We start from the raw sequence: 16,891 nt of genomic DNA, 5'->3' as shown, positions 1-16,891 counted from the left end.
GGCGTGAGGGATGAAGGTTTGGATGAGGAGGGAGAGGGATGAAGGTCTGGGATTGAGGAGGACAGGGATGAAGATCTGGGATGAGGAGGACAGGGATGAAGGTCTGGGATGAGGCGTGAGGGATGAAGGTTTGGGATGAGGAGGAGAGGGATGAAGGGTCTGGGATGAGGAGGACAGGGATGAAGGTTTGGGATGAGGAGGAGAGGGATGAAGGTCTGGGGATGAGGTGTGAGGGATGAAGGTCTGGGATGAGGAGGACAGGGATGAAGGTTTGGGATGAGGAGGAGAGGGATGAAGGTCTGGGATGAGGTGTGAGGGATGAAGGTCTGGGATGAGGAGGACAGGGATGAAGGTCTGGGATGAGGAGGACAGGGATGAAGGTCTGGGATGAGGCGTGAGGGATGAAGGTTTGGGATGAGTGAGGACAGGGATGAAGGTCTAGGATGAGGAGGACAGGGATGAAGGTCTGGGATGAGGAGGACAGGATGAAGGTTTGGGATGAGGAGGACAGGGATGAAGGTCTGGGATGAGGAGGACAGGGATGAAGGTCTGGGATGAGAAGGACAGGGATGAAGGTCTGGGTTGAGGCGTGAGGGATGAAGGTCTGGGATGAGGCGTGAGGGATGAAGGTCTGGGATGAGGAGGACAGGGATGAAGGTCTGGGATGAGGCGTGAGTGATGAAGGTCTGGGATGAGGAGGACAGGATGAAGGTCTTGGGTTGAGGCGTGAGGGATGAAGGTCTGGGATGAGGAGGACAGGGATGAAGGTCTGGATGAGGAGGACAGGGATGAAGGTCTAGGATGAGGAGGACAGGGATGAAGGTCTGGGATGAGGAGGACAGGGATGAAGGTCTAGGATGAGGAGGACAGGGATGAAGGTCTGGGATGAGGAGGACAGGGATGAAGGTTTGGGATGAGGAGGACAGGGATGAAGGTCTGGGATGAGGGAGGACCAGGGGATGAAGGTCTGGGATGAGGAGGACAGGGATGAAGGTCTGGGATGAGGAGGACAGGGATGAAGGTCTGGGATGAGGAGGACAGGGATGAAGGTCTGGGATGAGAAGGACAGGGATGAAGGTCTGGGTTGAGGCGTGAGGGATGAAGGTCTGGGATGAGGCGTGAGGGATGAAGGTCTGGGATGAGGAGGACAGGGATGAAGGTCTGGATGAAGCGTGAGTGATGAAGGGTCTGGGATGAGGAGGACAGGGATGAAGGTCTTGGGTTGAGGCGTGAGGGATGAAGGTTTGGGATGAGGAGGACAGGGATGAAGGTTTGGGATGAGGAGGACAGGGATGAAGGTCTGGGATGAGGAGGACAGGGATGAAGGTCTGGGATGAGGAGGACAGGGATGAAGGTCTGGGATGAGGCGTGAGGGATGAAGGTTTGGGATGAGGAGGACAGGGATGAAGGTCTGGGATGAGGAGGACAGGGATGAAGGTCTGGGATGAGGAGGACAGGGATGAAGGTCTGGGATGAGGAGGACAGGGATGAAGGTCTGGGATGAGGCGTGAGGGATGAAGGTTTGGGATGAGGAGGACAGGGATGAAGGTCTGGGATGAGGAGGACAGGGATGAAGGTCTGGGATGAGGAGGACAGGGATGAAGGTCTGGGATGAGGAGGACAGGGATGAAGGTCTGGATGAGGAGGACAGGGATGAAGGTCTGGGATGAGGCGTGAGGGATGAAGGTTTGGGATGAGGAGGACAGGGATGAAGGTCTGGGATGAGGAGGACAGGGATGAAGGTCTGGGATGAGGAGGACAGGGATGAAGGTCTGGGTTGAGGCGTGAGGGATGAAGGTCTGGGATGAGGCGTGAGGGATGAAGGTCTGGATGAGGAGGGACAGGGATGAAGGTCTGGGATGAGGCGTGAGTGATGAAGGTCTGGGATGAGGAGGACAGGGATGAAGGTCTTGGGTTGAGGCGTGAGGGATGAAGGTCTGGGATGAGGAGGACAGGGATGAAGGTCTGGGATGAGGAGGACAGGGATGAAGGTCTAGGATGAGGAGGACAGGGATGAAGGTCTGGATGAGGAGGACAGGGATGAAGGTCTAGGATGAGGAGGACAGGGATGAAGGTCTGGGATGAGGAGGACAGGGATGAAGGTTTGGGATGAGGAGGACAGGGATGAAGGTCTGGGATGAGGAGGACAGGGATGAAGGTCTGGGATGAGGAGGACAGGGATGAAGGTTTGGGATGAGGTGTGAGGGATGAAGGTCTGGGATGAGGAGGACAGGGATGAAGGTCTGGGATGAGGAGGACAGGGGATGAAGGTCTGGGGATGAGGAGGACAGGGATGAAGGTCTGGGATGAGGAGGACAGGGATGAAGGTCTGGGATGAGGAGGACAGGGATGAAGGTTTGGGATGAGGAGGACAGGGATGAAGGTCTGGGAATGAGGAGGAGAGGGATGAAGGTTTGGGATGAGGTGTGAGGGATGAAGGTCTGGGATGAGGAGGACAGGGATGAAGGTTTGGATGATGCCCTCTGTCTGCTTCTCACAGCCCCCCCCTCAGGGTTTCTCGTGTTCGACTGCCATCCTGGAGTCTCTCTCCGACGAGGACGGCTGACTTTGACCAAACTAGCGACAGTTGGTGAATGGAGTTTTAAAGAATGCCCACGGCCATCTTTCCTACTGGATGCCCTCTGAGCTATCTGCTACACTACAGAAATCCCCTTTTTGCCTGCCAATTTAAGTGCAAATATTTTATTTAGGAGCTTTCTTGTGCTTAAGACAAGTACATGTGGCTGCCAGTGCAGTGAATTTCATTTGATGAGATGTATTCAAATAATGTGTTTACTTCAAATGAGGGTCAAAGGGCCAGCACTAGATTAGTCATTCCCACTAGAAACAAATCAGACTAGATTTAAATCTAAAAACTAGATGATCACTCTCGTAGATGTACAGTTTCTCGTAGATGTACAGTTTCTCGTAGATGTACAGTTTCCTCGTAGATGTACAGTTTCTAGGTTAGATGTACAGTTTCTCGGTTAGATGTACAGTTTCTCGGTTAGATGTACAGTTTTTGCGGTGTAGAATCTCTCCAAGGACACAGGCGATTGCTAAAAACACAAGGCAAGCAATACTATCTTAAAAATCCTGCCCGGATCAAGATCAAACCTCTTCAAACTCTAAATGAAACTACAAACACAAACACAAGATCTCAGCTTAGTAATCACAGCACCACTACACAGATACAGCTTTCATCTTCAGTCTGACAACATGTTGCCCGTTCATTCCAGTAGAGAGAATAATAGTTAATAATAAAATAAAAAAAAGAACACTTGAAAACAAAAATGTCACCTCTCTTCACTTAAAACACGCTGGATGTTGAAGATAGATACGCGGGAAGAATCTCAACACTGGTGCTTCATCGACAGTAACATGCCTGTCACCAGCAGTTAGGACTTCTAGCTCACTGAGGTACTTCAAACACCTGAACATGCTGATTCAGCAGAAAACTGTTTTGCGACCCCCTCCAGTGTAAATGAGTTTCTTACCTCAACCTCACAACTGGAACATCTTGGAGCGCCCGTGCAATCCATCATCTGTTATCCAGTCTCCTGCTGACAGAGTAGATCTGCCCATCACCTTGAGTGTGCGTGCTTGGGCGTGGGTGTGTTTGTGAGAGAGAGTGTCTGTATATTGCTGATATATACATTAAGCTTGCATTCAGAAGCTTGCAATCATAACAAACACTTCCTGGCTGTGCTTGGTGGGGATCTAGACGCAAGTCAATTGCAGCTCTGTTGCTATCGACAACAGGCTGCCATCGGAGCAGGATCGAAGTTGCTGCGGTGCCACCACTTAGCGTTCATTCTGAAGCTTCTATTTGTGGACTCCTCTGGAAGGTTTGAAGCAGAGGCGTTGTTAGAGCCTTTTTACTGGGGCACGTGCCCCAGTATAAATCTGCTGTGCCCCCAGTAAAATCTAAGTTAGAGTTTTAAAAATGTACTTTATTAGTCAGTTAATTAATTTAGATTGATAATCCCGAAAAAATAAATGCAGTATCCCAATCAACGCTTGTAAAATCAAAGCAGTTTAACGAAAACACAAACGATGACAGCAACTCTGTGACCTTGAACACTTTTCAGACAAACTGTCTTAAACGGTTAGATTTTTATTTTTTGGGATTGCTTTCTCTTTTTATTTCTCTCCAAAAGTACAGATCTGTGGTTCAGCATCCTTATAATGATAAAACATCTTGCATCATTCTACTAGAACGCCAGATACTGTAACATATTTCTGTAGTTGATTGATGGGCCGTGTTGACAGGTTGGCTGATCCGATATGACAGGTTGGGGGTAAAGCTACACAGGCAAGCTGCCCCCGAAGCCTATATCAACCCCAGGAACTATTCATGCGATCGGAAAAAGATCTGATGTACAAAGAAGTACAAATGTACAGTATACTGTATCTACATTGATATAGTATGTTTTGTGAATGGTGTCAGTGCAGTTTATGTTATCATTTTTTCTCTCAGTGAAATATTAGAACAGTGCGCTGTCTTACTTTACTTGCTTTGTTAAAACAATAACCATCATCAAACACAACATTTATAACCATAGCTCTCTCTCTCTCTCTCTCTCTCTCTCTCATCTCTCTCTCTCTCTCTCTCTCTCTCTCTCTCTCTCCTCTCTCTTTTCCTCTGTCCATCTCTCTACCTCTCTCTCTCTCTACTGCTTTCACTCTCACTATCTCTTTCTGTATTGTTCTCACACTTTCTCGTTCTTTCTTCCCCTCCCTCCTTCCCTCCCTCCCTCCCTCCCTCCCTCCCTCCCTCCCTCCCTCCCTCCTCCCTCCCCCCCTCCCCCCCTCCCTCCCTCCTCCCTCCCTCCCCCCCCCTCCCTCCCTCCCTCCCTCCCTCCCCCCCTCCCTCCCCCCCCTCCCTCCCTCCCCCCTCCTCCCCCCTCCCTCCCTCCCCCCCTCCCTCCCCCCTCCCTCCCTCCCTCCCCCCCTCCCTCCCTCCCTCCCCCCCCTCCCTCCCTCCCTCCCTCCCTCCTCCCCCCCTCCCTCCTCCCCCCTCCCTCCCCCCTCCCCCCTCCCTCCCTCCCTCCCCCCCTCCCTCCCTCCCTCCCCCCCTCCCTCCCTCCCTCCCTCCCTCCCCCCCTCCCTCCCCCCCTCCCTCCCTCCTCCCTCCCCAGGTGGCCAACCTCCTCCGCCTCTTCCAGATCCCCCAGATCAGCTATGCCTCCACCAGCGCCAAGCTGAGCGACAAGACCCGCTACGACTACTTCGCCCGCACCGTGCCCCCGGACTTCTACCAGGCCAAGGCCATGGCGGAGATCCTGCGCTACTTCAACTGGACCTACGTGTCCACCGTGGCCTCGGAGGGCGACTACGGCGAGACGGGCATCGACGCCTTCCAGCAGGAGGCCCGCGCCCGGCAGATCTGCATCGCCACGGCCGCCAAGGTCAAGCCGCTCCATGAGCCGCTGGAGCTACGAGGGGGTCATCCGCTCCCTGCAGCAGAAGTCCAAACGCCAAGGTGGTCATCCTGTTCACAGCGCAGCGAGGACGCCAGGGAGCTGCTGGTGGCGGCCAACCGCATGAACGTGAGCTTCATCTGGGTGGCGAGCGACGGCTGGGGGGCGCAGGAGAGTGTGGTGAGGGCAGCGAGGCGGTGGCCAATGGGGCCTTCACCATCGAGCTGGCGTCCTACCCCATCCCTCAGTTCAACGACTACTTCACCAGCCTCAACCCCTACAACAACACGCGCAACCCCTGGTTCAGGGAATTCTGGGAGAACCGCTTCAGTGCAGCTGCACGACCTGGGCTGTGGCAAGCACTCACTGAAGGATGGGCTGTTCGAGCCCGAGTCCAAGATCATGTTTGTGGTGAACGCAGTGTACGCCATGGCCCAGGCGCTCCACAACATGAGACAAGCGCTGTGCCCCCAACTCCACCAAGGTGTGTGAGGCGCTGAAGCCTGGAAACGGACGCAAGTTCTACAGAGACTACATCCTGAAGGCCAAGTTCGACGGTAGGTGCTTTGAAAAGAACGTTAAACATTTGCGTTTAGTTATGCAGTTATAGCCCAGTTTATATTCTAATTGCTGCCCCGTCAAAAAAGGCCTGTTAAAACTGTTAAAATAATAGTTGAAAAAATCTGATTCGATCTGGTCAATATCATCAGCTCTGTCAAATCTTTAGGACCTTCCTTTCCTTATCCCCACTATTAATCTGTTGATCCTTTTCATCCAGAGTTTTAACAAAACAGAAACACTCCAGGTTATCTTCTCGTATATTCTACCTACCTAAGTACCACTTTTACCGATAAGTATAATTACAGCACATCAACTCAGAACTATTGTAGCAGTAGCTGCTATTACACCGGCTCACAGGGAGATATGGAAATGGTCCAACACTAATCCCAGTTGTTTTAATGCTGCTGGTGTAGATAACAGCTTGTAAGGGATTCATGCTGCTGGTGTAGATAACAGCTTGTAATGATTCAATTTACCGAGATGAAACATCCATTTTCAGCCTCAAGCTTCCAAGCTGTTTTTGTCAACGCATCTAACTCAGAGTGTGGGAAGTGATTTGAAAATGTCAGATAAGGATCATAGGAACACTCTCATCAGTGCACAGGCATTACTGCATCATACAGGTGCTGCCAGAGATAACTGTGAACTGTAAAAGAGCGATTATATATAAACATTCGCTTCAACAAAATGTTGATAACACACCTTTACCGACTGAACCTTATCCCTAAATGGAGTTTTTGATCGTCTGTTCTAGAGGGTGTTGATGAGGAGGGAACGTTGGGTGGGGAGGATGGGGGAGGAGGGGGGTGGGGGAGGTGAGGGTGGGGGATGGAGGGAGGGTGGGGAGGGAGGGAGGGTGGGGGAGGGAGGGAGGGTGGGGGAGGATGGGTGGGTGAGGGATAGAGGGTGCGGAGGATGGGTGGGTGAGGGAGAGGAGGGTGGGGAGGGAGGGTGGGTGAGGGAGGGGGAGGGAAGGAGGGTGGGTGGGTGGGTGAGGAGGGTGGGGGAGGGAGGGTGGGGAGGGTGGGTGGGTGAGGGAGGGTGGGTGAGGGAGGGAGGGTAGGGGATGGGAGGGGTGGGGGAGAGAGGGTGGGCAGGATGGGTGGGTGAGGGAGGGTGGGGGAGGGAGGGGTGGGGGAGGGAGGGAGGGGGAGGGAGGGGTGGGAAGATGGGGGTGTTTGTAGACCATGAAGCACTGCTTCAGTCCATCTGCTTCAGTCCATCTATCTCAAGCGTCCGTGGGAGTGAGATGAAACTCCGGAGGGGAGGTGCTGTCGGGTGAGATTGAGGTGGATTACAAGACCCTTGTCTCCGAATGCCCTTGAGGATATGGACATGGTCACGGAGAAGGCAGAACAGCTGGGGGGGGATCACAAATCACTGGTGATGCACTTTGAAACCCGCTTCAGTTTCATGAGGTTCTCTGTGTAGCTGCTACTTACACACCTTCTAGACGTGCATTCAATTAGCGTGTCTCCAAATCTGTGACATGTATACAGGATATTTTAGTGTTCTTATGCCTACTGTATATAGGCATATATTGTATACATATATTGTATGTAAAATAACAAATAACATACAGTATATTGTACCAGGAGCACTCTTTTTAATACACGTAAATTCATTGAATTGACATTGTCTCAACCCTCAGTAGACGGACCTGGAATATAAACATTTCCAACCAATGAAGACTGTCTTGGAGATTTTTATTCCAGGTCAAGTGCAATCAGATTGTGTTAGCCAAGAAGCCTGGCTTCAATTATGTTAATGCGATGTTCACATCTGTGTCCAATATAGCAGCCACTGCTCATTTGGATGTAAAGGAAATACAATTTTGTGAGATATTCTGATAGATTAAAAAATATACAATGACGAAGTGAAAAGAAAGAATGGAAATCATCCTCATATCGTCACATGCACACTCTGAGCACTCAGTATCTGTGGAAGGAAAACACAATCAACTGAAAAGTCTGAAACTAATGAGTCTACCGAGGAGATAACCCTTTAATTTCTCCCCTGTCCTCCTCCCCTCTGTCTCCTCCCCTCTCCTCCTCCCCCTCCTCCTCCCCTCTTCTCCTCCCTCTCTGTCTCCTCCCTCTCCTCCTCTCCTCCTCCCCTCTCCTCCTCCCCTGTCCTCCCTCTCTGTCTCCTCCCTCTCCTCCTCCCCTCTCTCCTCCCCTCTCCTCCTCCCCTCTCCTCCACCCTCTCCTCTCCCCTCTCCTCCTCCCCTCTCCTCCTCCCTCTCTTCCTGTCTCCTCCCCTCTCCTCCTCCCCTTTCCTCCTCCCTCTCCTCCTCCCCTCTCCTCCTCCCCTCTCCTCCTCCCTCTCCTCCTCCCTTCTCCTCCTCCCTCTCTTCCTGTCTCCTCCCCTCTCCTCCTCCCTCTCCTCCTCCTCCCTCTCCTCCTCCCCTCTCCTCCTCCCCTCTCCTCCTCCTCCTCCCTCTCCTCCTCCCTCTCCTCCTCCCCTGTCCTCCCTCTCTGTCTCCTCCCCTCTCTGTCTCCTCCCCTCTCTTCCTCCCCTCTCCTCCTCCCCTCTCCTCCACCCTCTCCTCCTCCCCTCTCCTCCTCCCCCTCTCCTCCTCCCTCTCTTCCTGTCTCCTCCCCTCTCCTCATCCCCTTCCTCCTCCCTCTCCTCCTCCCCTCTCCTCCTCCCCTCTCCTCCTCCCTCTCCTCCTCCCTTCTCCTCCTCCCTCTCTTCCTGTCTCCTCCCCTCTCCTCCTCCCCTCTCCTCCTCCCTCTCCTCCTCCTCCCTCTCCTTCCTCCCCTCTCCTCCTCCCCTCTCCTCCTCCTCCTCCCTCTCCTCCTCCCCTCTCCTCCTCCCTCTCTTCCTGTTTCCTCCCCTCTCCTCCTCCCCTCTCCTCCTCCCCTCTCTGTCTCCTCCCCTCTCCTCCTCCCCTTTCCTCCTCCCTTTCCTCCTCCCTCTCTTCCTGTCTCCTCCATCCCAGCACCCTTCCGCCCTGCCGACACGGAGAACGTTGTTCGTTTCGACGGCTTCGGTGACAGTCTGGGCCGGTACACAACATCTTCCACTACCACCGAGAAGACAGCCGCTTTGTCTACCGCAAGGTGGGCTACTGGGCCCAGATCCTGACCCTGAACACCAGCCTGATCCCTGGGCGGAACAGGGCTGCCCACCTCCCAGTGCAGCGACCCATGCCGGAAGAACGAGGTGAAGAGCATGCAGCCCGGAGAGGTGTGCTGTTGGATCTGCATCCCCTGCCAGTCCTACCAGTACCTGCTGGACGAGTTCACCTGCGCCGACTGCAGCTTCGGTCAGTGGCCCCTGGCCAACCTGACGGGCTGCTACGACCTGCCGGAGGAGTACATCCGCTGGGAGGACGCCTGGGCGATCGGGCCGGTCATCATCTCCTGCCTGGGCATGCTCTGCACGCTCTTCATCATCGGTCTCTTCCTCAAGCACAACGAGACCCCCGTGGTGAAGGCCAGCGGGCGCGAGCTGTCCTACATCCTGCTGCTGGGCGCGCTCATGTGCTACAGCATGACCTTCATCTACATCGCCAAGCCGTCCGCGTCCGTGTGCACGCTGCGCCGTCTGGGCCTGGGCACCTCCTTCGCCGTGTGCTACTCTGCTCTCCTCACCAAGACCAACCGCATCGCCCGGATCTTCAGCGGGGTGAAGGACGGCGCCCAGCGTCCCCGCTTCATCAGCCCCGCCTCCCAGGTGGCCATCTGCGGGGCGCTCATCTCCTGCCAGCTGGTGGTGGTGGTGGTGTGGCTCCTGGTGGAGGCTCCGGGCGTCCGCAAGGAGGTGAGTCCCGAGAGGAGGGACGTGGTCACGCTCAAGTGCAACAGCAAGGACTCCAGCATGCTGCTGTCACTCACCTACAACTGCATCCTCATCATCCTCTGCACCGTCTACGCCTTCAAGACCAGGAAGTGTCCGGAGAATTTCAACGAGGCCAAGTTCATCGGGTTCACCATGTACACCACCTGCATCATCTGGCTGGCCTTCCAGCCCATCTTCTACGTGACCGCCAGCGACTACAGGGTGAGTCTGTTAGGAAGAAGGGCTCTGGTCTGTTTTATATTTTTATTATTTTTCATTTTGCCGTTTTCATGCTTCATTTACTAGAGACAGTTCATGTTCAGGGCAGAGGGAGGAGAGAGGGGGGAGAGAGAGAGAGGGGGGGGAGAGAGAGAGAGGGGGGGGCCATGCAGCAAAGGTCCTGGGCCAGATTCGAACCCAGGCTGCTGAGGTTAGGCCTTGGCAGTAGTTAAACTCACATATACACAGTGAGTTTTTATCTCACTATGTATATGTCAAAACAGAGAAACCAAACTCTCTCTTTCACTTGACTTAGCACTGCCTTCTTTTTCTTTTTTACACTTATTCTATTTCTTTGAGTATCTAATAGTATGCCTGGTGGTTAGTTACCAGACCAAAATAACCACTCATGAACTTTGCTGCATTCCTCCGTTAATTTTTTAATTTTTTAATACACAAGCTCACACAAGCTTCCTTTTAAGTAGGGCTTATTTTCCGTGACAATTCATCAAGATGCACCCCATGCACCCCCACCGCCTGGGGAACAAAAGAAAGTTGGTTGTTGTGTCCCTAAAGCAGAAGTCAGACAACGTGAGTTTATTGAATCTTCTCTTTCCCAGCACCTGGCAGTGAGTTGAGATGACAGATATCAAATCCCTTTGATCGACTGTCTTTACCCATGATAAAAGCAGCCACTTTCTTTTCATGTGTTTGAGAAAGCTGTTCCAGTTGAGAACAAACACTATGGGAAGATCCTATCCTGCCAATTGCCGGGCTTGAATAAGTGGAACAGAAAAAAACAAGTTGTTGACTTGATCACAATCACACGTAGCATACCGTAAACATCCCCTAAAAATCCCTAAACGCAATTCCTCTTGGAGGATTAATAGCATGGTTTCATCTGAACCTTGTGTGTGCAAGTGGTTCCTCTGACAGGAACGGTACTGATAGGATTACAGATGCCGGAAAACATTCAAAAGCTTTTTATTATACAGCCAAATAATAATAAAAAGAAAAATAATAATAAACGGCTCATTATTTTCTCGTTACCATAACGACGTGTTCATCGCGAGGAATGTGATCTCAAGAACACGTGTAACGTACTAAACAGGTGCGTGCACGTGTATGTACACATCTATTTTCTGAAGGATTGTTATCATGCTGTGAGGGGCTAGGCAGATGGGTTAGTCCTGGGTCAAACTGGACTACTGACAGACATTTTCTGACACGGAGAGTTTAAACCAGAGAGTGAGATCCAGGGATCCTGAGGTGTTTCATCCCCCGAGGGTCTCCTCTGAGTGCTTGGAGAGAGGGGGGAGAGGGGGGTGGGGGGGGCTTACCTCTGCAGACACAGAGCATGAGTGAGGATAGCCAGGAGAAAGCAGGCAGGGACAGGATGTCCCTTCCTGTTTGTCCGCGTGCGTAGCTGTGTGGAATGGAGTGTGAAAGAGAGGGACGCGTGGTTCCAGCTGTGTCCCTGCGATGGGGGACCGTGGGGGGGCCCTGGGGGGCCCTGCCTCCGTGGGGGGGCCCTGGGGGGCCCTGCCTCCGGGGCCCCACGGGCAAGACAAAGGGGGGGAGGGAGGGACATCTGAGCGGGGGATTATAGTATCTCAACACAGCTCTGTGACCCAGCAGAAATCACCTATGGAACAATGGGAGTGGCACGACGGGTCAACCGAGTTTCATTTCTTATTTATATTTTTTTAAATGACTTTTTTTTTTATACATACTGTGAAGGGACATTTTTGGGCTGTGTTACCCTAGTTGAACACTCATTCTTAGAATATTGTCACAGTTCTGAGATTTTTGAACTTTCTGTTAGAATAATCACAGATTAATTTGCATGTTGTCTGGGATGAATTGTTAAAGCTAACAAAATATGATTCACTGAAGCATGAACGGCACATTTGATTATTTAATAAAATATTAAAGATTCTCCATACCCAGGGGGGGAGGAGGGGGGAGGAGCTCTGCTTTACTAACCTTCATGAAAAACAAGTGTTTGCCATCCTATTCCAGCAGCAGATGAAACATCTCTAGTGTAGCACCTTGTCACCTTGTGAAAACCCATCAGGGAATGATTACGAAACATTTACACATGAACAAAGACATGCATGCTCCCGCGCTCAGAGCAGCGGTCTAGACCGTGTCAGACCGCCCGCTGGTCTGAGTCCAGACCTCTGCTCTACATCTCCAGGCACTATCCTCTACTCTCCACAAGAACCATCTACTGCATTATTGAAACCACTTAGTGCCTCATTCCTATGCAACACTGTCATCGTTCCTGTGTTGCTGGACACTATTCTAGAACACAGAACACTGGACATTATTCTAGAACACAAAGCACTGGACACTATTCTAGAACACAGAACACTGGACACTATTCTAGAACACAGAACACTATTCTAGAACACAGAACACTGGACACTATTCTAGAACACAGAACACTATTCTAGAACACAGAGCTCCGGAAACTATTCTAGAACACAGAACACTGGACACTATTCTAGAACACAGAACACTATTCTAGAACACAGAACAGAGGGTCTTCATGCCCGTCGGTGATGCTGGACCAGCAGACGACTGCTCTTTTGTTAATTTTGAGAGATTTTGTTTTGATTTTGAGAGTCTGCTCAGACATGAGTCGAGTCTCTCAGTAGACTCATCACACGAGCTGTTACATCCAGTTCTGTTTACGTTTCAGTTGAAGTTTAGATTTACATTTTGCAATCACATGAGGAACACAGCTCACACTCTTGAGAAGGACTCCTGTGCAGGACACATGTACAGAGTTGGTACTGTGGTGTTGACGAGAACGAGGCCAGTGGTCTGATCAGGCCCCGGTCGTGTCCCAAGCAAAGTGTTTACAGATCAGCCCTCCATGACCACCTAATGCTAATATTGAAATTAGTATTCATAGAGATGGAGAAACACAGCTGCTGTTTCTGGCAAAATTATAGCCGGGATTCTGGCAAGATGTATACAGTTCCCATCATGCAACATTGAGATGCACATACTGTGACAGTCATTTTGTAAAAAATGAAAGAAAAATATCTTCGGATTGAAATCTGATGACATCTAAACACGCATGTGGGCGGATGGAGGGAGGGGAGGGAGAGAGGGAGGAGGAAGGGAGGGAGGTGGAGAGGGATGGAGAGAGGAATGGAGAGAGAGAGGGATGGAGAGAGAGAGGGATGGATGGATGGAGAGAGAGGCGGGGAGTGAAGTGAGCTAAGGATGAGATGAGGAATTGACTGACAGGCAAATCAAAATCTTGTTCACACCACCCTCAGAAGTATGCTGGCAGCATCAACGCAATCCTACTTTGTTGCAGAGAAAGTCTAAATGCTGGATTATAATACTGACATTAGGTTTACAGCAAACAGGTAAATTATAAAAGGAAATTAAGGGCCCATTTGAAAGCTGTACAGAGCAATATTAATGATCCCTCTTTTAAACTGTTCTAATATCTGCCATCTAATATCATGGCTCTGCCATGGAACCTCCCTGTGTCTTCAGAGGGTTGTGCTGTGTTGTTGTGGTGCATATGAGGTGCACTATTAACCCTTTAAAAACCATCTCTTCCTTTTCAACCCATACACCCTTTCTCCCTTTCACCCCTCCTCCTCCCCTCCACCTCTACACTCCTACACTCCTACCTCCCTTCACCTCTCCTCCTCCCCTCCACCTCTACACTCCTACACTCCTACTTCCCTTCACCTCTCCTCCTCCCCTCCACCTCTACACTCCTACACTCCTACTTCCCTTCACCTCTCCTCCTCCCCTCCACCTCTACACTCCTACACTCCTACCTCCCTTCACCTCTCCTCCTCCCCTCCACCTCTACACTCCTACACTCCTACTTCCCTTCACCTCTCCTCCTCCACCTCTACACTCCTACACTCCTACTTCCCTTCACCCCTCCTCCTCCCCTCCACTCCTCCACTCCTACCTCCCTTCACCTCTCCTCCTCCCCTCCACCTCTACACTCCTACACTCCTACCTCCCTTTCACCTCTCCTCCTCCCCTCCACCTCTACACTCCTACACTCCTACCTCCCTTCACCCCTCCTCCCCTACCCCTAACCCCATCACCCCCCCCCCACTCCTCCCCCTCTCTTCCCCTCCACCTCACCACCCTTCCCCCCCCCCCCAGGTGCAGACCACCACCATGTGTATCTCGGTCAGCCTAAGTGGCTCGGTGGTGCTGGGCTGCCTGTTCACCCCCAAGGTCCACATCATCCTGTTCCAGCCCCAGAAGAACATCACCACCCTCAGGGTGCCCACCACTCGTTTCAGCGTCACCACTGGCCCCGGCTCCAGCTTCTCCCAAGGTACCTCTACACAGCCGGCCTGCATCCTGCACACAGCCGGCCTGCATCCTGCACACAGCCGGCCTGCATCCTGCACACAGCCGGCCTGCATCCTGCACACAGCCGGCCTGCATCCTGCACACAGCCGGCCTGCATCCTGCATCCTGCACACAGCCGGCCTGCATCCTGCACACAGCCGGCCTGCATCAGCGCAATCCTCAGCATCGTCAGAATAGTCTCTCACCATGTCCTAACTGGACGTGAGCGTCTGACTATCAACTTGGATACTCCCTGTCCACACTGAACCCGTCAAACTCACTTCTGTTACGTTGTGTAAACTGACCACGTTCCTACGACACAGAGTGCTACAGACGGGATAGTCATACGCTCGCTTCCAGTTAGGAGACGGTGTCAGAAGTTACATGGAAGAGTTATTGGTTTCCAAATGAGTGAACTAGGAGAATACTGGTCTGATTCAGGGGTGCTGTGTTGCTGTAACTCCCCGAGACCACACCTCTTGTATGAGTCACAATGCCAGGGGGTTCAGCCCTGGTCCTCAGAGGCCACTGTCCTGCATGTTTTAGACGTTTCCCTCCTCCAGCACACCTGATTGAAATTAACAATCATTACCAGGCTTCCACAGAGCTTGATAAGAGCCCATTCATTAGTATCAGGTGTGTAGGAGCAGGGAGACATCTTGTAGAACATGCAGAGACCCCCGAGGACGAGGGCTGAAGGCCCCCTGCTCTATGCTAACCCCTGTGCTTGAGTCGCCTGTGCTTGAGTCGCCTGTGCTTGAGTCGCCTGTGCTTGAGTCGCCTGTGCTTGAGTCGCCTGTGCTTGAGTCGCCTGTGCTTGAGTCGCCTGTGCTTGAGTCGCCTGTGCTTGAGTCGCCTGTGCTTGAGTCGCCTGTGCTTGAGTCGCCTGTGAATAATCACAAACCTGTTCTGTCGTTGCAGTGTCGGCTGCCAACATTGTGCCGACGGTGTGTAACGGACGAGAGGTGGTGGACTCCACAACCTCCTCCTTATGAGCAGGAAGGAGGCTCCGCCTGTCAAGCGTGGTACACTTCCACTGAGCTCTATAATCACTAGTCAAGAATCAGGTGTTTCAGATATTAGGAGGTCCTCTGAGTGCTGTGAGTACAATGTCCCGATTCTCGTTTTTTTTGTTCTCTGACTAGTAGTGGTTTTGAAAAAGGCCAATTAAATAATGCCAATCAAAATTCAGTATAGCCCTTTTTATTGACCATTCTACTGGTGACATGGATTAAATAATAGTAAATCTGTTAAATGTAATATATACGAGATGTTTTTCATGTAGATTTTGGTGAACCGGTTTGTGTTTTTCTTGTAATTATTGTAAATAAAATGTGTTTTTTATTAATATGGAAACTACCAGTGGTTTGACTGTGTTTTTTCACAAGACGAAGAGACACCGATGTAAGTTTAGCATAGAATCTTCTATAGATGCTTTCAACTCTAACAACATACACAAACGGTACAGCACATGTGGTTGTTATGGCCCAAACTCTCAACCGAAATCATGACAGCTTCTGTGTTCCAGTTGCATGGATACACACTCTGTCATCGACTCCTTGTTTGCTTGAATCACAGTGGGGAAAGGTGAATTAGACTTGTGACATTTAATTACTGAATACCATCACCCTGGAGCCTTCTGCATATGTAGCTAACCATCTGAATTCCTTCCAAGTGGTTCACATTCTCTAAACGGTTGGCCTTTTCCAGCATTTAACAACATGACATTTCAAGATGATCCAAATTCACTGTCTTCGATTCTCCTAGACACAGCTGATGAGAACATGCTAGAACATTTCATTCTTACCTGTTCTTCAATGTCCGCACTTGTGGCATACTTTGTTTGGGCTAAAGGAAATAACAAATGTACATTCTGAACGAATACCTAAACAGTTGAGTATGTATTTGCTAGTCATATTATAAACCCCATCAAAACACTGGATTAAATATGATTCACCAGTTAGTTTTTACACCACAAAAAACAAGTGCAATACAGTACCAAGCATCACACTATGATAATATAACCTTCAAAAAGGCTTGTAGGATACACACACACACATAAAAAAAACGATTGGAAACTAGGGTAAGTGGTATGTGGACGGCTCAATGCTTACAGGGTCGCACTTGTGATGCAACACTGACATCTTGTGGATTTAGTGGGCAACAACATCAAAAAAACGCAGATGTGAATTGAATGAAATACATTAGCATTACTTTATTACTGTAATATTTGTACCAATATTACAAACTCTATAAACTAGAATCTAGCTTATAGAGGACATTAAATTTACTGCAAATTTCAAACAGCCATCAACACTTTATTTATATCTATATATCTATTCATTATTATATGAACGGTAGGTTAGATATAAAAATGGTTGAACCAAGAATTTGGTTATGGTTATGTATGTGACCAATCAACTGGAATTGAATTGAACTGTAATGTAGCCAATATTTCATGTCATATGATAAAGTTTGACTACATACAGGCCAAGGTCATTTAATGACCTTTTTTCATTGTATATTTAATAGGCTATGAATAAAAGTAT

The 16,891-nt window shown here is 50.6% G+C and overlaps 1 protein-coding gene across 1 annotated transcript; it reads left to right on the top strand.

Moving 5' to 3' along the window:
* The first annotated feature begins 5,144 nt into the window (after positions 1-5,144).
* grm2a (glutamate receptor, metabotropic 2a) lies at positions 5,145-15,691 on the top strand. The gene is given in 7 exon segments (XM_062472999.1): positions 5,145-5,891; positions 5,893-5,980; positions 8,929-8,999; positions 9,002-9,096; positions 9,098-9,992; positions 14,148-14,325; positions 15,264-15,691. Coding segments are annotated over 7 exon segments (2,019 nt in total). The 5' UTR covers positions 5,145-5,273; the 3' UTR covers positions 15,338-15,691.
* The last annotated feature ends 1,200 nt before the right edge of the window (positions 15,692-16,891 follow it).

This window comes from Osmerus eperlanus, chromosome 1 (genome assembly GCF_963692335.1).
Source record: "Osmerus eperlanus chromosome 1, fOsmEpe2.1, whole genome shotgun sequence".
Classification (NCBI taxonomy): Eukaryota; Metazoa; Chordata; class Actinopteri; order Osmeriformes; family Osmeridae; genus Osmerus; species Osmerus eperlanus.
Note: the sequence above shows the minus strand (reverse complement) of the source record. Positions and strands in the feature narration are given on the sequence as shown.